Here is a 25,800-nt window from a genome sequence, read left to right as displayed (position 1 = left end):
CCTGAGCCGAAGTCGGACGCTTAACCGACCAAGCCACCCAGGTGCCCCTATTTCATTGTTATTTCTACCTTGTCAAAGCATATACCACTTGATACTATTCTTCTACTCTTATCTCCACTTTTATTTTGGTCTTAGATCTGAAACTAAAGACACTCAAGGCTCACCATCAGTCATTTTGCTGAAGTCCCCCAATCATCTCGTAGTTGGTTGAAGCATGTCTTTTAGTAAGGTCCTTCAGGGTTACAAGTACACTATTTCTTGAGCTCTCACATGATTCTAACTTCAATATATCCTTGATACTTAAAGGATAGCTTAGCTTGATACAAAACACTTATTCTTAGTTCAGTTTTTTTCTTTAAACTTCTTGAAAATGTTGCTCCCCTGTACTTTCTTTTTTTGAGAAACCTGATACCAACCTGACCTTTCCTTTGTAAGAAACTAGCTCTTTTGGACTAGATGGGTTTTTTCCTCACCTTCAAAGTGTAATAGTTTGCTAGGATATGTCTCAGTTGATCATTCTGGGTCAATTTTCCATGTAACAAAAAGGGGCCCTTTCAAGATAAAGATTCACATCTTTTGCTTTTCAGAAACTTCCAGGAGCAGTTTAAGTATTAGCCAATTCCACTATCTTGAGAAACTTAACAGAAGACCATGGGGAAAGGAAGGGGAAAAAATAGTTACAGAGAGGGAGGGAGGCAAACCATAAGAGACTCCTAAATATAGAGAACAAACTGAGGGTTGATGGGGGGGTGGGGGGTGGGGGAGAGGGGAAAGTGGGCAATCCCATTGAGGAGGGCACTCACTGGGATGAGCACTGGGTGTTGTATGGAAGTGATGAACCATGGGAATCTACCCCAAAACCAAGAGCACCTTGTACACACTGTATGTTAGCCAATTTGACAATAAATATACTAAAAAATAATCAAAAAATTAAAAAAAAATAACCAATTCCACTGTCTTCTCTTTTGGTAGCTTCCAGAAGCTCCCATTTTACCTGTTACTTTACCGATCCTTTTCCTTCTGGACTTTGTCAGCTCTTCCTATCGTTTGCTGTCTTAGCTTTCATCATTCCCATCTTCTATATGCTCTACTATACTTGAAGACATCTCGATTTTTATTTGAATATGTTGTAATTTAGTCTTCATTCCTATGACGCTTTTAATTTTTTGTTCAAATCCTTTCCCAAGCTTGATCAGTTCTCTCTTCACACACATGCCTGTTGAACCTTCATTTTTATTCTGAGTTTTACATGCTCTGACCTGTGATATTCTTTCACATCTGCACTTGCACTGAAACTTATTTTAAAGCTCACACCGGAGGGTTGTTACAATTTACCCTATTTGTCCTTTACTCTCTTTCCTTCTCTTTATTTTGGAGTATTTCATCGGCTTGAAAAATCGATTCTCACTTTGTTTTCTTCCTACATATGTCTATGTGGTAAGTTCCCTTTTCTATTTATGTTGACATGCTTGCAAGGACAGACAACTCTATGGGGGCAGAGGTAAAATGGGAAATGGATTGACGGCCTTTCTGTTTCTTGGTCTAAGAGAGCCTTTCTCTCTTGGTCAATGTTGTAAAATTTCTTTAATAAGTCAAGTCTAGGTAGCAGGAGTGGGGAAGTTGCCCGTTTTCCTCTGAATCGACTTGCTGTTGACAGGCTGTCAACCCTCAGCTTTCTGCTTTCTTCTTCCTCTCATCCACCAAGCCTGCTAAGGACACCACTTCCTTTCGAGATGACTTCATCTCTCTCAGAAATGCTGCTGGCCCCATTCATTTTGCAAACCTCTTCCTTTTGACTCCCCCCCATCCACTGCTCTAACCCACCGGGTCTCAGACCTGCTCTGCAGCATTTTTCCACTCTGGGTGAGACCACAAGGAGCCTGGTTTCACTGAAGTCCCAATTTAGGTGAGGGCCTGCAGCAGAGGTAATCTCTGGGGGATTCTGTAGAAGCAGATCACAGAGGATTTTCTATGTAGGCTTTTGTCATAATTTGAGCAAGGTATAAAGGGGTCCAAGGTAAAACAGGGGGGATGGAGAGAAAGGAACTGCTTTAGGAGTTACCAGAGGAATAACCAAACTCACCTGGTGACTCATCTGATGTGGGAAAGAGAGAGGATATCTGCATTTGGGGGTTGGGTTCCTGAATGCATGGATGCATGGTGATTCCAGTTCACTGAAACAGCAACATGACAGGAGGAGGTTGGGGGAAGGGCAAGGGAAGACAAGTGGAGTCTGAAGTACCCCTGTGAGAATGCTGGTAGACTCCAAGGAGAGTTCTGGATGGAAACATAGATCTGGATGTTGCTGGTATGGAAACGGTGGTTGAAACCCAAGAATAGATGAAATCATCTAACCACAGGACAGAATGGGTGAGAAAGAAGGATGAGGACAGAGATTTGGGGCCCGGCAGGAATTAAGGGGTAAACAGAGCAGAAGTATCAGTAAGGAAAGAAGGAATGAAACGTCAGGAAAACAGAAGAGCTGGAGAGAATGGCTAACAACAGAAGGCAAGGACAGAAATAAGTACCCCAATGGATTAAGACACATAAAATACGCTAAATGCATCAGATTGACACTGAAAAAAATACCTAGCTGCTGTTAGAGGATGCCTGGGGACTAACCCATTATTTTGAACACTAGTGAATACCGGGAAGAATCTATTTATTCGGCCTCTCCTATATAAACACCACCACTGGGCACCTGGATGGGGAATGTCTCACATAGAAGAATGCCAGGTCATAAATGAAGAGGACTACCAAAACTAGTGAGCTGATCCCTAGTGAGCTGATGGGGCTGGGGATGAACATCACGACAGTGAGAGAAAACCAGGCATTACGTGCCTCCTGATGGAAGAACACCGTCTTGGTTGTCTGACACAAAAAGGAAAATTGCATCGTGTCTGATCGAGTCTCTTAAGTCAGTGGTTATGAACGAGGGGCAATTTGGCCTCCCCATCCCCACCGGGAGGTATCTGGCCACGTCTGGAGACATTTTGGATTGTCACGGCTCGGGGAGAGGGTGACACTGGAATCTGGCGGGTAGACGCCAGGGATACTGCTGCCCCCCACAACCAAAACTTATCCAGTCCCAAATGTCAATAGTACTGAGGGTGAGGAACTCTCTATTGGATCCAACCACCAATCTTCAGGAAATATAGAAGACAGAGAACGTGTCAAACGACACTACAGAAATAGAATCAAAAAATCTAGAATTTGAGAAATTCTCCCTGAAGGAAGGGACGGAGGGAGGGAGGTGCTACCCTGTACTACCTGGGAGAGGGGCCCTCCAAGTGGTCTGGTGTGCCAGGGAGTCAGGCAACCGGTGGGGAGAGCCGATGGGAGGGGACAGGAAGCACGGTCATCAGGTGTGTCAAACTCTTTGGGTGGGAGGTAGTGAGTTTCAGCAGGTGGGCATGGGGAGGAAGAAGAGATCACGTAGGATGAGGGGCAGATGCTGGAAGGACAGAAGGGAGAAACCTTGAAGGAGGAGTGAGCATGGGGAAGACAAGAAAGGAAGAAACTAGGAGGCCATTCAGACACTGAAAGAAGGGAGTCAGGGTTGGGGGGGTGGTGAAATGGGATAGCGGGGTCACGGTATGGGGCGGGGGTGGCTGTGGGTTGCAGTTTGGGGAGGAGTTGCCAAAGAGTACGAGTTGGAGAAGGGGGTGCTGGGGTCAAGGGATGAGGGATGGCTTTGTTTCCCCCGTTCTGCTGATTTAAGTCCCTGTACATAAAAGTCCCCTGGGTTTAGGTGGTCCCAGGCAGGACTGGAGCAGTGCGAGGTGGGCAGGCACAGTCACTTAGAACAAGGAGGAGGATCCCTGCTGTCCAGGAGCACGTCTCGAGGCGGGATCAGTGAGTCTGAGCAGGCAGGGTTAACAGGGGTGCCTGGGCCTGAGGAATTCTCTCAGGAGGCCCCTGGGTCTGCGACAGGATTCTCTGCTCAAGCTTGGCGTATCGAGGAAGGAGGGCCTCGTAGACCTGGAGGGGCAGAAAGAGCTGGTTAGACTGGGGAGGGGGAGGTGCCTCTTACATCTCTCTGCAACTTACAGTTTTAAAACTTAATACCCCATTTACTTGTAATTGAGGCTTCTGTGCAGGGCAAAAGAAAGGAAGCATCAATTCGCAAAAGAGGAAAAAGCTAGTAGTACTCAAACCTACAGCCTAAGGTTTTTTAAAAAGGCAAATTAGGACGAACAAAGAATTTCCGTTACCAGGTTTACAACATTTTTTAAAATTCTAGGTCCCTGGTAATGCTGTCTCGCGGTCTCTTCCCAGAGCTGGTGAAGTCGGTCGTGCAGCCCTTCCGGAAACCAACTTGACCGCACGCTGGTATCAAAGGGCATAAAAATGCCCACAGCCTTTGACCCAGTTACTCTACTTCTGCAAAGTTCTCCTAAGGAAATCCTACGTGTGGGGGGCCAGGCCTACTGAGGGTCTTCTTAGACACCACTAAACAGCCAGTCCCCTAAGAATACCACAGGCCACACCCTGGCCCTCAAAAGGATACACTGGAGAAACGTACCTGTCAGCACAGTGGCTGCAGGTGGATCTCTTCAATGAAAGACCATGCAGCGGTCCTTACAGCAGTCTGCACAAGTGTCCAGGAAGGGGTCTCCCTGCCGTCTCTCCTCCCTGACCCCCATGTTACAGCTCAGGCGCAAGGAGATGGAATCCACACCATACAGGTGCACGAACCACCCTGGCTCTGGAACCTCCTACCACAGGAGTCTCTCTTTTAACAACTCCATAGGCAAGAGACATGCCCCTGAGATGTCACTGTACTGAGGGAAGCCCTACGAATGACTTCCTGTCAGGTGTATATGGTTTTCCCACGCCAGGTGGAGTGCCTTAATTGAAGGTCACTTTTAACATAAGCAATGTGTGGCCTAGTAATGCTGTTGACATTCCATTTTTATTGTCTCAAAGGAAATAGAGGTAGAAAGTCAACCGAAGTTCAAACTTTCATGCAGAATAGAAGGTTTTGTTAACCTTTTACTCGCATAATTTCAATTATAATAATTGAAAACCTAGAAGCAACTGTTCTAAGACATATTAAATGCTCAAGTAGATTACTGGGGGGCACCGGGGTGGCTCAGGAGGTTTAGTGTCCGACTCTTGATTTCAGCTGAGGTCAGGCTCTCACAGTTGGAGCCCCTTGTGGGTTCTGTGCTGATAGCACGGAGCCTACTTGGGATTCTCTATCTCCCTCTCACTCTCTGCCCCTCCCCTCTGTGTGTTTTCTCTCTCAAAATAAATAACCTTAAAAGAAACTATTGGTTCAATCGCCACATAGAATATCATGCAGTCGTTAACAATAATGCGTCTGCTCAGTTTTTTTTTTGTTTTTGTTTTTTTTTACATTATTTTTGTGAGAGAGAGAGAGACAGAGACAGAGCACGAGCGGGGGAGGGCAGAGAGAGAGGGAGACAGAATCCGAAGCAGGCTCCAGGCTCCAAGTTGTCAGCACAGAGCCTGACGCGGGGCTTGAACCCACAAACAGCGAGATCACGACCTGAGCCGAAGTCGGACACTTAACGGACTGAGCCACCCAGGTGCCCTGTGTATGCTCAGTGTTAAGAATACAAACACTCAGGGGCGCCTGGGTGGCTCGGTCGGTTAAGCGTCCAACTTCGGCTCAGGTCATGATCTCATGGTCTGTGGGTTCGAGCCCCGCGTCGGGCTCTGTGCTGACTGCTCAGAGCCTGGAGCCTGCTTTGGATTCCGTGTCTCCCTCTCTCTCTGCCCCTCCCCCGTTCATGCTCTGTCTCTCTCTGTCTCAAAAATAAATAAACGTTAAAAAAAAAAAAAAAAAGAATACAAACACTCATGTTGTGCTGTAGTGTTTTTTTTTTTTTTAAGTGGGCTACAAAATTACATATACAGTATGCTGTGTAATAAACCAAAACCAAAAGCCAACACGGGAAAAAGAACCAGAAACACAACCCCACATTCTTAACCTTCATTCCTTTTTTTTTTTAAGCTGTTTTCACCCGTGGCTCTTTAAACCTCGCCTGAGAAGGGCAGGTGCACTTCAGGTGAGCACATGTTGTCTTCCAGACAAGCAACACTTACGACCAAGGGACCCAGAGTTGCTTGAGACTCACAAGCACCGCCACTGGCTTATGCCAACCACACCTCTTCACTTGGCTTAATTAGCTCCAAAGTCCGGTATTTTAGTAATTGATTATGCAACCACGGCCCACTCTCGGTGCATCGGGAGCAGCTCCGTGAAGTTGACAGAGAACTCAAGGGGAGCTTCGATCTCCTCTCGGAAGAGGAAGCTGAGAAAACAGTTACAGTTTTGCGTTTCGACTGGAGCACAACCCAGTAGGTGCCATAGAGCACCTCCCGCTCCCAACGAGTTTACTGACCGGTCCTCAAATGGGTCGTGACACCAACAATCACGGACTGTTGCTGCTTGCGACACCTGGTGTTATGAAGGATTCTGAGGTTACGCTTGGGTGTAAGAGTAAAGGGTTCCTTGGGCCCCCGGGTAGCTCAGTCAGTTAAGCATCTGACTTCGGCTCAGGTCGTGATCTCAAGGTTCATGAGTTCGAGCTCCACGTCGGGCTCTGTGCTGGTGGCTCAGGGCCTGGAGCCTGCCTCGGATTCTGTGTCTCCCTCTCTCTCTGCCCCTCCCCTGCTTGCATACTCTGTCTGACATTGCTGAACCACTAAATCAACCCTGGCAACTACCTTCAGACTTCTTGTTATATAATCAAGCCATTATAGTCAAGGACTCTTTTTAAGCCTCACAATTAGTAGGTTAAAAGTAGGCAACCCAGGGGTGCCTGGGTGGCTCAGGTGGTTGAGCCTCCAGCTGTTGATTTCGGATCAGGTCACGATCCCAGGGTCCTGGGATTGAGCCCCTCATCAGCCTCCACACTCAGCTTAAGATTCTCTCTCCTTCTCTAAAATAATAATAATAAAAAAAAGTAGGGAGGACAGATATTGTCCCCACTCCACAGACGAAGAAACAGGTTCAGAGATGAGAAGTGCTGTTCAAGGTTACATGGTGAGGGGAATTCAGGATAAGAATCAGAACCCAAAGGCCCTTTATATCAGTTTACGGTCTTTTTATTACACTGAGCTGGCTCTTAAAGGTAAGGGCACACAACGTAAGGACAAAGTAATAGAAGCGTGGGCACATCTGTATGTGTGGGTTCTCTGTCACCTGTAAACTGTGAGCTTCTGCTCCCAGATATGCTGGGAGACAACTGTCCCTGGCGTTTCTATATGTCTGGAGACAGCTTTTCTCTTTCTTTTTTTACATTTTTAAAAAATATTTATTTTTGACAGGGAGAAAGAGACAGAGCATGAGTGGGGGAGGGGCAGAGAGAGAAGGAGACACAGAATCTGAAGGGGGCTCCGGGCTCCAAGCCGCCAGCACAGAGCCCGACGTGGGGCCCGAGCTCACGGACCGCGAGATCATGACCTGAGCCGAAGTCAGACGCTCAACCGACTGAGCCACCCAGGCGCCCCAAGGAGACAGCTTTTTTTGCAGACTATCTTTTTGGTATTTACACAGCAAACAGCCTTGGAAGACAGAGACAGAGTCACCCTCTAGAGAAGAGGGAAAACTTACTTGCTGACCAGGATAGTACAGATAATGTCTCCCTTGGGGTCAAAGGTTGGGCAGATATGCTTTCAGCTCCTTTGTAACTTGCGAGTTTCCTAACCTTGGGGTCACTCAGTTGTGACACAGACACAGCATGTGCTCTAGGATGCTCCCGGGCCCACCCCACATCATCCCGTGGCACTTCAGGGCCAAGGAAATCTGATGCAAGCAAGAAGCTCACGCTGCCTGCTAGATGAGAAATAACGCCCCGTCCGCGCGGCCCTGCTCCTAGGCTGCAGGAACCTTCTGCAAGCAGGAACCCGGGTGTCACGGATGGCCTGGCATACCACACAGACTGCCCTTCAGGAATGAAGAACTTATCCTCCCAGCCCTCAGCTGACAGTCCCCACTGGGGTTTGCTTTGGCTACAGAGAGCTGCCTTACCCCATCCTGGGGTGGCCCGCATGCAGAGATCGATCAACATGAGGTATAAAGGCCCGGCCCCCTCACCCCAACTGGGTTAAACTCCAAAGAGTAATCTCAGCTTCAGAGATTAGTGGTCAAAAGTTATATGTGCATTTTCATCTCCGCCAGAGGACTGGCGCCCCTCAACCTGTGTGGTTCAGGACTGACTGGATTAACTAGGGTCGGTTTTCACGACGCAAAGGCTCCGACCAAATTCTGATGGTGTCTCACCTGAGAAGCTCCTGGGGTTGGGGTAGCAGCTAATCTGGGAGGTGGGGCTAACTTCACAACCTCTGAAAAGGGCACGTCTGTTCCAGCTGCAAGGCCTAGAAGAAAAGCTCATTTCACATCAGTGCATGTTGCAAATGAAGACATTAACTGAAAATAGCATTGTATCTCTGGGGTGATACAGTATTTTAAAACTGGATTATGGTGATGGTAGCACAACTCAATCAACTGACTAAAAAATCACTGAGCTGTGCACTTAAAGTTGCGTGACTTTCATGTCATATAAATTGTGCTTCAACAAAACTGTTTTAAAAAAAGGGAGAAGAGATGTGCTTAGGTGGCTCAGTTGGTTAAGCGTCCAACTTCAGGCTCAGGTCAGGATCTCACGGTTTGTGAGTTCGAGCCCCGTGTCGGGCTCTGTGCTGACAGCTCAGACCCTGGAGCCTGCTTCAGATTCTGTGTCTCCGTCTCTCTCTGCCCCTCCCCTGCTCGTGCTCTGTCTCTGTCTCTCTCAAAAATAAAAATAATAAAATAAAATAAAATAAAATAAAATAAAATAAAATAAAAAGAGATAAGGGAAGGGGTGCCTGGGTGGCTCAGTCGGTTAAGCCTCCAAATTCAGCTCAGGTCATGATTGCGTGCTTTGTGAGTTTGAGCCCTGTGTCAGGCTCTGTGCTGACAACTCAGAGCTTGGAGCCTCCTTTGGATTCTGTGTCTCCCTCTCTCTGTGTCCCTCCCCTGCTTGACTCTGTCTCTCTCTCTCTCAAAAATAAATAAACATTTAAAAAAGAGAGAGAGAGAGAAAGGAGAAATTTCACATGCAGACCTCTCCCCAACAGGGCCTGGTTTGTCTTGCTCACTGTGACAGCACGTGTCACGGCAGGGCAGCTAACACCTGGCACCTGACAGAAGAGGAGGGCTTGCCTGCCCCTCCTCTCTCACAAGCCTCCACTCTCATGACTGTCATGACTGACTGCATTGAAGCCATCCCAGGCTTAAGCTGCAGCTAAAAATGTCACCTGTTTGGAGGCTCCCTAACCCTCCACCCCTAAGTGCCATCTGCTGTCCACGGAGCACTTCTTACCATTTCTGGCTACAGATTCAAGGTCCCTCCTTTGCTGAGCCCGAGCTCTGCGAGGCCAGGGACTGGGTCTCCACAAGAGCCCTGGTGCCTAGCACACACCTGTATACCCGAAGCACTCAATAAATGCTCACCAAGTAAATGAGTGCAGGCCTGGAGAAGAGGAAAGGCTGCCATAGGTGGACAAGAAAAGTGAGGACTTTCCAGGCAATTTAAGAAGCAGAATCAGATTGACAGGGAAACTCAGGACCACCATGAGTGAGGGAGGGTCCAGTGAAGACATGTGGCCCAGTTTCCAACCAGATGCTGGGATATCCCAGCTCAGAGCTGCAGGGAAACGGGGAATGGGATGAGTGGTGGGGAGGCTAGCACGGAGACCAATCAAAAGACACTGGTCCCCTCTCCACTCACCCAGAGACTGGCTATGCGTGAGGTTCATTCCGGATGCAGCTGGGGAAAATAGACATGAAGTGGCTGATACACCTCAGGGTGAGGGCTGGTATGCTAGGACTTAGCTCAGGCTCTGGTTTTGGAGGGTAGAGTGGGGCAGTACCCCAGGTGACCTCTGGCAACAAAATAGGCAAAGAAAAGGAAAAATAAGAAACGAAGTAGGCAGCTCCTTTCCTGCTTCATCAGCAGAAGGAGCAGGAAGTAGGCCCCAGGCTTCTCATGGGCAACACTAAATGCCGAAAGATTATGGAACAGTATTTTCCAGACACCAAGGAGAAGTATTTTTGAAGTTGGGGTCCTTTGCCTAGCCAAGGTAGCATTCTTTTAGAGAGGGAAAAAAAGTCCATGCCGGACATGTAAGGCTTCCAAAATGATCACCTACTGAATTTCTTCTTAAACTTATCTAGGTTGTATATTCCAACAAAACTATCAAAGAAGAGAAGAAGAAGAAAGAAATTACAAGGAATTAAAAGAGAGAGAAAGAGAAGTTCATAGGGAGGTGCAAATAAAAGCCAACATGAAAAGAAGTTTAATTAAAAAAATAACCTGGAAATAAACTGCCCAGTGATCTTGACACAGGACGTGGTATGATGTGGGCTGAGGTGGGCAGGGTGGAGAGGGAAAGGACAAAGGAGTAAGCGGTTAATTATTAAGAGAAGGATCTAGTCCCTGATTAATTCTCGATGTTGACAGAAAAACGTAAGTTTAAATAGGTGTGTTAAAAAGTTCAGAGTAAATGCCCGAAGAATGGAACCGCTAGAGGGAAGAGAGCCCTTGAGGTAAATGGGCAGCTGGAAGAGCAGTCCGAGCAGCTAGAGGACAGAACAAACTGACTAAATGGGGCCACTGTGGGCATGGGCTGCTCCCACAAGAACCCGCCTAGATGAGGGAGATTCTTTCATTATCCCGAGTTTCAGAGACGCCACCATCGCATAGATGGGCCCCTGTGGAGCTGTCCAGGGTACTGGACTGCTTGGCTCTGAAACGTCATCTTTGTCTCCACTTCCTGCATTTGCTGAAAATAATGGCTCTGGACTTCATCCACCTCTCCTGCCCACCAGCTGTCTAGACCCCTGCCCATGCGCCCTCAAGCACGTCCTGTGTCCCTTCCCAATGTCCCTGTGCTGAACCTGACTGTGACCAAGCCTCGTTCAGTTAGGAACCTACTTTTCTTTCCCTACTTTTTAAGAATGGAATAAAGGAACAAAAGGTTTGGGTTGGTTCTCACCTGCTAGGAGGGAGAAAAATGAAACTAAAGCCCAAGACTCTAATGTCCTTAAGACTGGGATTGCCCATCACCCCTTTCTATCCTCCTCAGCCCAGCCAGTGCCCCAATTCTTCCAGAAGCCTCTGTTCCCCATCCATCGACTTACCATGGAAAGCTCGGTACGCAGAGCCCACACAGGCAGAGTTGGCAGTGTCTATGACATACACTGGGGCGCCAAACACATCCGCAAGTACCTGGAAGTGACAGAGGTTCTTACTGTCGTAAGTTGTTCCTCAGAGGAATATGAACACTTTGGTATGCATTTTTCCTTCCTTCCTTCCTTCCTTCCTTCCTTCCTTCCTTCCTCCCTCCCTCCCTCCCTCCCTCCCTCCCTTTTTAATTTTTGACAGAGAGAAAGAGAGAGAGAGAGAGAGAGAGAGAGAGAGAGAGAGAGAGATGGAACATGAACAGGAGAGGGGCAGAAGACACAGAATCACAAGTAGGCTCCAGGTTCTGAGCTGTCAGCACAGGGCCCAAGGCGGGGCTCAAACTCACAAACCACAAGATCATGACCTGAGCCAAACTCAGATGCTTAACCAAGCAATCACGCAGGCGCCACCCCCTTTTAAAGTTTATTTACTTGAGAGTGAGCACAAGCGAGGGAGGGGCAGAGAGAGGGAGATCCAATATCCAAAGCCACCCAGGCACCCCACTGACATGCATTTTCTAGGCTCTCTTTCCTCATGTGTCTTCTGATGCCTTCCAGTCCACCTCTACTGCCTTAAAGAAGTATAGTTGGCCATACCACCCTGGTAATAATAGAGTCAGGATGACCTGGGGGGACATCTCTAGTGGAGGGCCACAGCTTTCCAGGTTGTCCCTGCACTATCTAACCATTTTATCAAAGACAAGAAGGAAGATTTAGGAAGTATGCTTAGCCAATGGCCAAGGTGGAGATGGCTGGGTATCAGACTAATATCAACAAGCCCAAACAAACCCAAACTAACAAAAGCATGTTTTATAGGGAAAAGGGTAAAATTTCCCATTTAGGTCCCAAAAATAAGTTTTATAAATTTAAAATGGAGGACCTATACCAAGAGGAGTTCACATGGAAAAGACTTGGAAGTCTTAGTTGACCAGAGATGATATAGTGAATGCCACTGATGCCCCAGCTGGATCCCGTTACTGGACTGGTGTGCATCCTTCCCCCAGATGCTGTGAGTATCAGCTGCTAATGACTCACAGCTGCCCCTCATAGGAGGGTTGTTCTCACCTCTCTCCAGGGTAGCCACTTGGCCCCTTACCCAAGGTGGAACCATGTCTGCCATACAGATCATGTTTCAGATCTTTCCTATGGGATAGAGCTAAAGCCAAAACCAGATTCTTGCTTATCTTTTCCGCCTGCCCTACCTGCACCCCTCACTCTCTTTCTTCTGGGAGCACCTTCTCAACAACCCACTTAGAGAGAATTCCCATTTCAGGCTCTTCTTCAAGAGAACCTTACCTAAGACAGGTATATTACAAGTCAATAGTTGATACAGCTTCAGGCTATATCAAAAAATGCTCAATGTCCCAGTAAGATACTGGCAGCCTTATGATGTGATAGCCTGATGGTCAGACATCTGCAACAGTGGGAAGAGGCAGTCCTTACTAGACAGTGTCTGGGTCTTAGAAATAACTGACATGGAAGAGGCCCTTCTGTTTAGCCTGCTACCAGCACATACCTGTAAGATGTCTCTGTTGTGAGATGCCCCTCCAGTGGCCAAAATCTTTGTCTTGGGCACTGCAAGGAAAAAGAAACACCTGAATGGATGCAACAATCTCCCCAAGGCAAAAAATACTGTTTTCCAGAGTTCTTTAGCCAAGAAGGGCTTGTGTTCGACCAATGCCTCTTGTTCATCACACAGGACTCAAGGAGAGATCCAAAGCTGGCTCTGTCCATGCAGGCTTGTCACAACTAAACTTTTTTTCCCTTAATTTTTAGAGAGAGAGCGAGAGTGAGAGAGAGAGAGAGAGAGAGAGAGAGCGGGGGAGAGGGGCAGAGGGAGAGAGAGAGAGAATCTTAAGTAGGCTCCATGCTCAGCATGGAGACCAACTTGGGGCTCAATCCCATGACCCAGGGATCATGACAGGAGCCAAAATCAAGAGTCAGACGATCAACTGACTGAGCCACCCAGGTGCCCCACAGGTTTGTCAGAAGTAATTTGCTTGTCAGGCTGCTGTCCCACTGACCTCTGTCTTCATTTTTTATCATTAAAGAACAGAATCTCTCAACAAACCAGAAAGAGAAGGGAACATACTTAATAAAAGCCATATATCCAAAATTTACAACAATCATCACTCTTAACAAACCAAAAGTATTTTCTTTAAGACTGCTGTGCCTCTCAGACCCCCAAAAATGGATTCCAAATGACCCCTGCCTCCAGATATTTTTACTGTCATGTCATTCCCTCTCACATTCAATAAGGCTGACTCATGTGGCCAGTGGGATATTGTGTAAAATGTGGAGTATGAGTTCCAAGTCTAGGTCATAAAGGACACTGAGGCTTCTATTATAGACCACTCTCTTGGATCCCTCACTTTGGGTGCTAATTGCCATGTCATGAAGACACTCAAGAAGTCCCCTGGAGATGTCTACAGGGTGAGGAACTGCAGCTTCCTGTCAATAACAATGTCAGCTGGTCACCTGGGAAGGAGATCCTACCCAGTCAAGCCTTCAGATGACTACTTCAGATGACTACTGCAGTTGAGCCTTCAGATGACTGCAGCCCCAGATGACATACTGACTTCAACCTTATAAGAGACCTCAGCCAGAACTACTAAGTTATGCTAATCCCAAATTCTTGATCCACAGAAACCATGCAAGATAATAAATGCTCATTGTTTTTTGAAGCTGCTAAGTCTTTTAAAAAATATTTTCTTTAATGTTTATTTATTTTTGACAGAGAGAGAGCGAGTGAGCAGGGGAGGGGTAGAGAGGGAAACAGAGGATCCGAAGCAGGCTCTGAGCTGACAGCAGAGAGCCTGATGTGGGGCTTGAACTCACAAACTATGAGATCATGACCTAAGCCAAAGTCAGACGCTCAACTGACTGAGCCACCCAAGCGCCCCTAAGTTTCTAAGTCTTGAGGTAATTTGTTACACAGCAATAGATAACTAATAGTAGGAACAAAACAAAGACTCATACTATCCAGTACACTGTTACATAGTACTAGTGATGTTGCCATACCTGTAAAACAAATAAATACATCAATAATTAAATATTTAAGGATTGAAAAAACAGAAAAAAACTACCATTATTTACAGACAATATACTATATAATTGGAAGAATTTTAAATAAGCAAACTAATTAAAGTTTAATAAGGCTGCCATATACAATAATCAACTTACAATAATCAATGGCATTTTTAGCAATAATCAATTAGTAAATGTGATAGAAAATAAATTACCATTCACATTGGCAACCAGATGTAATCTAGTGAGGATATACTTTAGCAAAAAATTCAAAAGTCTCTATGAGGAAAGAAATTGAAACTGTTATTAAAGTACAAAAAGGAGGGATGCCTGGGGGGCTCAGTGGGTTAAGCCTCCAACTTCAGCTCAGGTCACGATCTCACAGTTTGTGAGTTCGAGCCTGATGTCGGGCTGTGCTGACACCTGGGAGCCTGGAGCATGCTTCGGATTCTGCGTCTCCCTCTCTCTGCCCCACCCCTGCTCATGCTCTTTCTCTCTCTCTCAAAAATAAATAAACATTAAAAAAAATAATAAAGTACAAAAAGGAATATCTAAGTAAATTAAAAGATATTCCATGGTCTTGGATGGGTTTGAATTAATATCATAGAAGTGTTATTTTTTTTTGCAAATTAATCTATAAATTCATTGCAACCTAAATAAAAATTCCAATTGGACTTTTCTTAATTTTTGTTATTTATTTTTGAGAGAGACAGACAAAACACGAGCAAGGGAGGGGCAGAGAGAAAGGGAGACACAGAACTTGAAGCAGGCTCTAGGTTCTGAGCTGTCAGCACAGAGCCTGACGTCAGGCCCAAACCTACGAACTGTGAGATCATGACCTGAGCTGAAGTCGGTTGCTTAACCAACTGAGCCACCCAGGTACCCCTTATTTTCTGTTTTTATAAAAAAGATTTTTCTCTACTATGTTTTTTACTTCTTTGTAAATTTTTTAATTCTATTTTTACCTTCATCATTTCATTTTATTCTATTTTATTGTATTTTTTTAAATTTTCAAAAGCTTTGTTCCCCCCCCCCCCTTTTTTCCTTTTCTTATCTTTCCCTTTTTTCTCTAATCTATCAAGCTTTCAACAACCAGACCAAAACACACCTAGGATCTAGCATCCTTTATTAGTTTTTTATGTTTTTTTAATTTTTAATTTTTTTTTTTTACTTTATTAATTCCTTTTCTTCCTTCAAAATGATGAAACAGAGGAATTAACCCCAAAAGAAAAAAACAGGAAAAAATGACAGCCAGGGACTTAATCAACACAGATACAAGCAAGAGGCCTGAACCAGAATTTAGAATCACAATAATAAGAATAGTAGCTGGGGTTGAAAAAAGCATAGAGTCCCTTTCTGGGGAGATAAAAGGAGTAAACTCTAGTCAGGATGAAATTAAAAATGCTATAACTAAGATGAAATCTCAAATCGATGCCATGGTGGCATGAATGGATGAAGCAGAGCAATGAATCAGCAATACAGAAGACAAACTTATGAAGAATAATGAAGCAGAAAAAAAGAGGGAAACTGAGGCAAAAGAGCACGATATAAGAATTAGTGAACTCAGTGACTCATTAAAAAGGAATAACATCTGACTCATAGGGGTCCCAGAAGATGAAGAAAGAGAAAAAAGGGTAGAAGGTTTATGTGAGCAAACCATAGTGGAAAACTTTCCAATCTGGGGAAACACACAGACATCAAAATCCAGGAAGCACAGAGAACTCCCATTAGATTCAACAAAATCCAACTATCAACAAGGCATATCATAGTCAAACTCACAAAATACTTAGGCAAGGAAAGAATCATGAAAGCAGAAAGAGAAAAAAGTCCTTAATCTACAAGGGAAGACAGATCAGGTTCACAGCAGACCTATCCACAGCAACTTGGCAGACCAGAAAGGAGTGGCAGGATATATTGCCACTGTGCAATGTGCTGAATCAGAAAAATATGGAATCAAGAATTCTTTTTAGAATAATTTTTTTAATGTTTATTCATTTTTGAGAGATGGAGAGAGACAGAGCATGAGGAGGGATGGGAGGGATGGAACCCAGAGATGGGAGGTCAGAGAGAGAGGGAGACACAGAATCCAAATCAGGCTCCAGGCTCTGCACTGTCAGCACAGAGCCCAATGCGAGGCTCGAACCCACAGACAATGAGATCACGACCTGAGCCGAAGTTGGACACTCAACCAACTGAGCCACCCAGGTGTCCCTGCAACCAAGAATTCTTTATACAGCAAGGCTGTCATTCAAAATAGAAGGAGAGATAAAAAGTCTCCCAGACAAACAAGAACTAAAGGAGTTTGTGACCATTAAAACAGCCCTGCAAGAAATTTTAAGGGGGACTCTCTGAGGGGAGAAAAGATGAAAAAAAGAAAAAAAAAAAAAAAAAGACCAAAAGCAACAAAGGCTAGAAAGGACCAGAGAACACCACCAGAAACACCAACTCTACAGGCAACATAATGGTAATAAATTCATATCTTTCAGTACTCACTCTAAATTTCAATGGACTAAGCACTCCAATCAGAAGATATAGGGTAACAGAATGGATAAGAAAACAAGATCCATCTATATGTAATTTACAAGAGACCCATTTTAGACATAAAGACACCTTCAGATTGAAAGTAAGGGAATGGAGAACCATATATCATGCTAATGGTCACCAAAAGAAAGCCAGAGTAGCCATACTTGTATCAGACAACCTAGATTTTAAAGTAAAGCCTGTAACAAAAGATGAAGAAGGGCATTATATCATAATTAAGGGGTCTATCCACCAAGATCTAACAATTGTAAACAAAGATGTTCCAAATATGGGAATACCCAAATATATAAATCAATTAATCACAAACCTACAGAAACTCATTGATAATAATACCATAGTAGTAGGGGACTTTGACACTCCACTTACAACAATGAACAGATCACCTAAACAGAAAATCAACAAGGTAAAAAAAAAAAAAAAAAAAAAAAAAAAGAAAATCAACAAGGAAACAATGGCTTTGAATGACACACTGGACCAGATGGACTTAACAGATATATTCAGAACATTTCATCCTATAGCAGCAGAATACACATTCTTCTTGAGTGCACAAGGAACATTCTCCAGAATAGATCACATACTGGGACACAAATCAACCCTCAAATCAACCCTCAAAAAGATCAAGATCATATCGTGCCTATTTTCAGACCACAGTACTATGAAACTCAAAATCAACCACAAGAGAAAACTTAAGACAACAAATACTTGGAGACTAAAGAACATCCTACTAAAGACTGAATGGGTTAACCAGGAAGTTAAAGAAATTAAAAAGTAATAGAAGCCAATGAAAATGATAACACCACAACCCAAAACCTCTGGGATGCAGCAAAGGCAGTCATAAGAGGAAAGTATATAGCAATCCAAACCTTCCTAAAGAAGGAAGAAAGGTCTCGGATACACAACCTAACTATACACCTGAAAGAGCTGGAAAAAGAACAGCAAATAAAACCCAAAACTAGGAGAAGACAGGAAATAATAAGGATTAGAGCAGAAATCAATGCTATCGAAACCCAAAAAACAGTAGAACAGAACAATGAAACCAGTTTCCAAGAACCATGTTTAAAAGAATTAACAAGATTGATAAATCCCTAGCCAGTTTGATCAAAAAGAAAAAAAAAAAAGGACCTAAATAAATAAAATCATGAGGGAAAGAGGAGAGATCACAACCAACACTGCAGAGATACAAACAATAATAAGAATATTATGAGCATTATACGCCAATAAAATGGGCAATCTGGAAGAAATGGACAAATTATTAGAAACATATAAACTACCAAAACTGAAACAAGAAGAAATAGAAAATTTGAAGACCCATAACCAGTAAAGAAGTTGAATTAGTAATCAAAAACCTCCCAAAAAAAGAAGAGTCCAGGGATGGATGGCTTTCCAGGGGAATGCTACCAAACATTTATTTTATTTATTTATTTATTTTTATTTTATTTTTTTTAACGTTTATTTATTTTTGAGACAGAGAGAGACAGAGCATGAATGGGGGAGGGGCAGAGAGAGAGGGAGACACAGAATCGGAAGCAGGCTCTGGCTCTGAGCCATCAGCACAGAGCCCGATGCAGAGCTCGAACTCACGGACCACGAGATCGTGACCTGAGCTGAAGTCGGACGCTTAACCAACTGAGCCACCCAGGCGTCCCTCTACCAAACATTTAAAGACGAGTTAATACCTATTCTTTTGAAGCTCTTCCAAAAAATAGAAACGGAAGGAAAACTCCCAAACTCATTCTATGAAGCCAGCATTACCTTTTTTCCAAAACCAAAAACCCCACTAAAAAGGAGAACTACAGACCAACTTCCCTGATGAACATGGATGCAAAAATCCTCAACAAGATACTAGCCAACCAGATCTAAAAATACATTAAAAGAATTATTCACCACGATCAAGTGGGATTTATTCCTGGGCTGCAAGGGTGGTTCAATACCTGCAAATCAATCAACACGATACATCACATTAACAAAAGAAAGGATAAGAACCACATGATCCTCTCGATAGATGCAGAAAAAGCATTTGACAAAATGCAGCATCCTTTCTTGATAAAAACCCTCAAGACAGTAAGGATAGAAAGATCATACTTCAAGATCTTAAAAGCCATATGAAAGACCTACCAGGAATATCATCCTCAATGGGGACAAACTGAGAGCTTTCCATCTAAGGTCAGAACATGACAGGGATGTCCACTCTTGCCACTGTTATTCAATGTAGTACTTAAGTCCTAGCTTCAGTGATCAGACAACACAAAGTAATAAAAGGCATCCAAATCGGCAAGAAGGAAGTCAAACTTTCACTCTTTGCAGATGACATGATACTCTATATGGAAAACCAAAAGATTCCACCAAAAAACTGCTAGAACTGGTCCATGAATTCAGCAAAGTTGCAGGATATACAGTGAATGCACAGAAATTGGTTGCATTTGTATATGCCAATAATGAAGCAACAGAAAGAGAAATCAAGGAATCGACCCCATTTACAATTGCACCAAAAACCATAAAATACCTAGGAATAAACCTAACCAAGGAGGTGAAAAATCTATACACTGAAAACTGTAGAAAGCTTATGAAAGAAATTGAAAAAGACACACACAAAAAAAATAGAAAAATGCTCCATGCTCATGGATTGGAAGAATAAATATTGTTAAAATGTTGATACTACCCAAAGCAATCTACATATTCAATGCAATCCCTATCAAAATAACACCAGCATTCTTCACAGGGCTAGAACAAACAATCCTAAAATTTGTATGGAACCAGAAAAGACCCTGAATAGCCAAAGCAATCCTGAAAAAGAAAATTAAAGCTGGAGGCATCACAATCCCAGACTTCAAGCTGTATTACAAAGCTGTACTCATCAAGACAGTATGGTACTGGCACCAAAACAGACACTCAGATCAACGGAACAGAGAACCTAGAAATGGACCCACAAACATATGGCCAACTAATCTTTGACAAAGCAGGAAAGAACATCCAATGGAATAAAGACAGTCTCTTCAGCAAATGGTGCTGGGAAAACTGGGCAGAGGCGTGCAGAAGAATGAACCTGGACCACTTTCTTACACCATATCCAAAAGTAAATTCACAATGGATGAAAGACCTAAATGTAAGACAGGAAGCCATCAAAATCCTCAAGGAGAAAGAAGGAAAAACCTCTTTGACCTTGGCCGCAGCAACTTCTTACTCAACACATCTCCAGAGGCAAGGGAAACAAAAGCAAAAATGAACTATTGGGACCTCATCAAAATAAAAAGCTTCTGCACAACAAAGGAAACAATCAGCAAAACTGAAAGGCAACCGATGGTATGGGAGAAAATATTTGCAAACAACATAGCAGATAAAGGGTTAGTATCCAAAATCTATAAAGAACTTATCAAACTCAACACCCAAAAAACAAATAATCCAGTGAAGAAATGGGCAAAAGACATGAATAGACACTTCTCCAAGGAAGACATCCAGATGGCCAACCGACACATAAAAAATGCTCAACATCACTCATCATCAGGGAAATACAAATCAGAACCACAATGATACCACCTCACACCAGTCAGAATGGCCAACATTAACAACTCAGGCAACAACAGACATTGGCAAGAATGCAGAGAAAGACGATCTCTTTTGCATGGCTGGTAGTAATGCAAACTGGTGCAGCCACTCTGGAAAATAGTGTGGAAAATAGCGGAAAAAACTTAAAAATAGAACTACCTTATGACCCAGCAACTGCACAACTAGGTATTTCTCCAAGGGATACAGGTATGCTGTTTCAAAGGGGTACATGCACCTTAGTGTTTATAGCAGCACTATTTACAATAGCCAAAATATGGAAAGAGCCCAAACATCCCTAGATGGATGAATGGATAGAGAAGATGTGGTATATATACAATGGAGTATTACTTAGCAATCTAAAAGAATGAAATCTTATCATTTACAACTACGTGGATGGAACTAGAGAGTATTATGTGAAGAGAAATTCGTCAGAGAAAGACAGATATTACATGATTTCACTGATACGAGGAATTTAAGATACAGATGAACATAAGGGAAGGGAGCAAAAATAATATAAAAACAAGGAGGGGGACAAAACATAAGAGACTCTTAAATATAGAGAACAAACAGGGTTGCTGGAAGGGTTGTGGGAGGGGGATGGGCTAAATGGGTGATGGGCATTAAGGAGGTCACCTATTAAGGGATGAGCACTGGGTGTTATACATAGGGTATGAATCACTGGAATCTACTCCTGAAATCATTATCGCACTATATGCTAACTTGGATGTAAATTTAAAAAAACAAATAAATAAAATGAGGCCACTAGGTTGGGCTCTAATCCAACATGGCTACTGTCCTTATGAGAAGGACACACAGAGGGAAAACCATGTGAAGTCACAGGCATCTATAAGCCGAGGAGAGAGACCTCAAGAAAACCAACCCCGCTGACACCTTGACCTCAGATTTTTAGCCTCCAGGATTCTGAGAAAATAAATATTTTGTCCAGTCTGTGTTATGCAGCTCTGGACAACTAATACAACTACAAAACCGCAATACATAATAGTTTGTCCCAAGAACAGACCAATAAGCCAATGGAGTGGAAAAGGGGGTGTGGAGAGAGACCCGTGTAGAAAGGTTGCTTTCTTTTCTTTTTTTTTTTTTTTTTGGCTGTTTATTTATTTTGAGCGAGTTAGAGAGTACTAGGGGAGAGAGGGGCAGAGAAAGAGGGAGAGAGAATCTTAAGAAGGCTCCATGCTCTCAGTGCCGAGCCCGATGTGGTGCTTAATCCCACGGCTGTGAGATCATGACCTGAGTCGGTATAAGAGTCAGACGTGTAACTGACTGAGCCACGCAGCTGCCCTGAGAGACTCATGTATATATAAAAACCTGATAAATGACAAAGAGGGCACTACAGATAATACAGGAAAAGAGAACTGAGTCACCATATGAAAAAAAATTAAGCGAGAATCCAATTTACACCATTCATAAAGGTGAACTCCAGATGGATCAGAGTCCTAAATGTGGAAGTTACACTAACAGTACAAAATGTAAAAAAAACCATTTCTGTGGCAATGGTAAAACGTCTTAAACAATATCTCAAAAGCATAAAATTTAAGACGAAAAATTGGTGGGTTTCATTTAATCACAATTTTGTTCAGTTGCCGACACTACAAATAAGGTTAACAGACAAATGACAGGAGATGTTTGCAACACAGAAAGCAGACAAGGATCTAAGTGTTTGAAGCATCCGACTTCGGCTCAGGTCATGATCTCACAGTTCATGGGTTCGAGCCCTGTGTTGGGCTCTGAGCTGACAGCTCAGAGCCTGGAGCCTGCTTTGGATTTCGTGTCTTCCTCTCTCTGCCTTCCCCTGCTCACGCTCTGTCTCTGTCCCGCAAAATAAATAAATCGTTAAAAAAATTAATTAAAAAAAAAGAATAAGAAGGGAAATACAATACGGGGAAAATGATGAAGGATATAACCAGCCAATTCACAGAGAGAAAAACCAAAGTTACAAAAGCTGTTCAAACTCGTTATTAATGAAAAAAAAAAAAACACAAATTAAACCAACACTGGGATGCTAGTTTCCATCCGTCAGATTAGCAAACGATTCAAAGGTGCTTAATGCTAAGTGTTGGTGGGGATGCACTGAGAGGAGACCAATGATTTCAGAAATGTGAGACTCAGCCTCTCTGTCTACCCACTTCCGATGAGCAGCAGCAGCACCTGACCTCAAGCTAAAGACCTGCCCTCCAGAGGTGGTACCTGCAGAGGGTGCCTGGAGGGCCTGAGGAAAAGCTGAACTTGAGTAACACTGAGCTGCCAGGGCAGACGTGAAAAGGGACAGACATGCACCCATCAGACAAATACCCTACATTCACCTTCTAAGCAGAATAAAAAATCCTGCTGATTGCGGCATGTGGAGAGCCTTTGTAGAGAGGACTCCAGCTTCTAAGCCTGTACAATGCTTAGAAGATTCAACTTAAATCTGCCTGTGGTCAGGGAGCCTGTGGTCAGGCTCAGTCGGTTAAGTGTCGGACTCTTGGTTTCTGCTCAGGTCGTGATCCCGTGGTTTTGTGAGTTCGAGCCCTGCATCGAGCTCTGAACTGACTGTGGAGTCTGCTTGGGATTCTCTCTCTCCCCCTCTCTCTCTCTCTGCCCCTCCCCGATTCGCACTGTCTCTGTCTCTCTCAAAATAAATAAATAAAAACTTAAAAAAAAAAATCTGGTGTCTGTTGTCACCCCATCTACTGTCACAGCCTCTCTAGGCTGCCCTCCTGCTGGGGTAGGTGGGGTGTGGGTGGGGGGCACAGGGTTAAGAAGGGATCTTGCACTTGAACAGGAACCCAGGCTTGCTGTCGAGACTGAGACCCAATTACTCATTCAGTACTGTGAACCCACAGCCAAGACAGTTGAGAAAAGTATCCTTTTAGTTATTAATTCTACAAATATTTAGGGAGAGCCCAGTTACCACCGGGGAGTGGTTTAAGAGGTGGGAACAGGTGGTCTAACAAGACAGAGGAGACCCTTCCTCTCAGGGGGCTCACATTCTAGTTGAGGAAGGACAGACCATAAACAGGTAGATAAATTAGAAAATAGAGCAGGATAGTGACAAGTTCTGTGATGAAACAAAGCAAAGCGAAATTAGGGCCAGAGGGCCAACAGCTGGTCCAGTACAGGGTGTCTCAACCTCGGCACAGGTGGCATTCGGACTGGATAATTCTTTGCTGTGGAGGGCTGGCATGTGCACTGTGGAATGGGCAGTAGCACCCCGGCCTCTGCCCACGAGAGCAGCACTCCCCGTCTGCGACACCAAAAAGGTCTCCAGATATTGTCAAATACCCTCTGGGGGGCAAAACTGCCTCTGTTGAAAACCACCAGTCAATATGAATTCTAGTAAAAAGAACAGAGAAGATGAAGGGAAAGAAATCATCAGAGAAATAATGTGATAAATTTCCTCAAGCTAGAAAATGTCAGATATATTCTAATGAAATGAGCGCTCACCACAATGAAGGAAGAAGGCTGAGACCTAAACTTTAACTGAGAGATTTCAAAACCCTAAGAAAAGACTCTAGAAGATTCTGCAGAGACAAAAATACCATTCAGATGGGCCTCTCACTGGCAACACTAAAAGTCAGAGGAGGACAAAACATTGTTTTGTTTTGTTTTGTTTTAGAGTTTATTTATTTTGAGACAGGGGCACCTGGGTGGCTCAGTCAGTTAAGTATTATTTAAGTGTGAAAGCAAAATTAAAGTATTTTATTACAGTCTGAGAGCATCCCCCACACTCCCACATCTACATGAAAGAAGGGTCAAGGATGTCCTGAAGCAAAGAGGAAATACAAATACAAAACCACTTAGATGTGTGATCTAATAGTGGTAATCAAAGAAAGCAACCAAGTGTATAATTTAAGTAATTATTGATGCATAATGCACACTGAACAGTAACATTTCTGGAACTGGAAAATGGGAGGTAAAGACAGGAGAGTAGAGAGGGAACATAATGTCTTTCAGTGGAGACCATCATCACTGAGTAGAACATAAATTCTAAACACTGATCAAAAGCAATAAATGTGAGTATCTGTTTTGAGAAATTTTTTAAACGTTTGTTAATTTTTGAGAGAGAAAGAGAGCGCGTGTGCAAGCACACATGATGGGGAGAGAGAGACGGAGACAGAGGATCTGAACTGGGCCCTGCGCTGACAGCAGCATGCCCCGGGCAGGGCTGGAACCCACAAACTGTGTCATCATGGTCTGAGCTTAGCCGACTGAGCCACCCAGGCGCCCCCTATGTTGGAATTTTAAACGTTAATTACTAGAAAAAGAGGTAGAGCCTATAGGCTCAGGGGCCAACGGTGGAAATGCCTGCAGGGCCAGAAGGGAGTAACCAAGCGCGTGAGGCCAGAGTAAGGCAGCACCGGCACCCGCTCGGGCAGAGGTATTTGACTGAATAACTAAACGCTGTGCTAGCCAAACGCAACAGGCTCTAGAAACAAAATCCGTACTCAGGTTGTCACTTTACTACCAACACCTGTTACACAGAAGAGACGAAATAAGGAAGAATCAGCCACGGACATTTACAAGACTGGCAGCAGCCCACGGTTCCTAATACTGAACCGGCAAGAGCAAACCTACACCACAGAAGACCAGAGAAGTCGATCGTAGCACAAGCACGTGATGGAATACTCCAGTGCCGTGAGAACGAACGACTAATAGCTACGCTAATTCACACGGATGAATTCATGAAGGTAACAGAGTTACAGAAGCAAGTCCCCTAAGAACACGAGTCACTCCACAGCACAGCTGGGGGAGAATGATGCCTCGTGTTTGTGCAGCCCTTTCTGGTTGCAAGCATGTTCGTTTACGTAATCTTATTTGGAAGGAGCCCAGCAGAGCTGGCAAGACAAGTTTGATAGCTTCTCCTAAGCTTTTGCTAAGAGGATAAGTAACGCTATGTGGTTTTGCACCAAAAATTCTTTAAAGGCTGGGAATGATGACATTATCCCATCAGCCCTCCGGTGCCCGGAAGGACTTCTCTGCTCTCACGGCCTCTTCCCGCACACTGTTGGGGACAGCCCCCCACAACGTGTCCCCTCCTGATGGCTGGAGGACCCTCTGTGCCAGGCACTGGGTGCCAACCTCAGCACCATCCCCGCCCTGTTCACCGATCTCTCTTTTCTGGGGATTCTGGAAGCTTTGGAGACCTTCAGGGAATTTCTTTTTACGCTTTGAGGGATGCAATGGAAAGAAATGGGAATGTGTATAATGCTTATTTTATTTATTTGAAAATCTGTGATGAGGGCGCCTGGGTGGTTCAGTCAGTTAAGTGTCCAACTCTTGGTTTCAGCTCAGGTCATGATCTCACAGTTTGGGAGTTCGAGCCCCATGTTGGGCACCATGCTGACCACACGGAGCCTACTTTGGATTCTCTCTCTCTCTCTCTCTCTCTCTCTCTCTGCCCCTCCCTGGCTCACACATGCTCTCTAAATAAATAAATAAATAAATAAATAAATAAATAAATAAATAAATAAATAAAATTTGTGGTGAAC

General features: G+C 44.1%; 1 protein-coding gene across 4 annotated transcripts in view; it reads right to left on the bottom strand.

The window, feature by feature from the left end:
- Positions 1–1,565: 1,565 nt before the first annotated feature.
- Positions 1,566–25,800, bottom strand: part of XYLB (xylulokinase) — a 58,935-nt gene continuing 34,700 nt past the window's right edge. For 2 of the 4 annotated variants that reach the window (XM_030329807.1, XM_030329809.1), the window contains 4 exons: positions 12,717–12,775; positions 11,159–11,246; positions 8,258–8,352; positions 1,566–3,981 (listed from right to left, as the gene is read on the bottom strand). In XM_030329807.1, coding sequence (XP_030185667.1) covers positions 3,853–3,981; positions 8,258–8,352; positions 11,159–11,246; positions 12,717–12,775 — 371 coding nt within the window. In that variant the 3' untranslated portion in view covers positions 1,566–3,852. Of the gene's footprint in view, positions 3,982–8,257; positions 8,353–9,746; positions 9,901–11,158; positions 11,247–12,716; positions 12,776–25,800 lie in introns of those variants that run through there. The other 2 variants (XR_003971803.1, XM_030329808.1) reach the window with 2 other exon arrangements.

This window comes from Lynx canadensis, chromosome C2, assembly GCF_007474595.2.
Source record: "Lynx canadensis isolate LIC74 chromosome C2, mLynCan4.pri.v2, whole genome shotgun sequence".
In the NCBI taxonomy this organism is placed as follows: domain Eukaryota; kingdom Metazoa; phylum Chordata; class Mammalia; order Carnivora; family Felidae; genus Lynx; species Lynx canadensis.
Note: the sequence above shows the minus strand (reverse complement) of the source record. Positions and strands in the feature narration are given on the sequence as shown.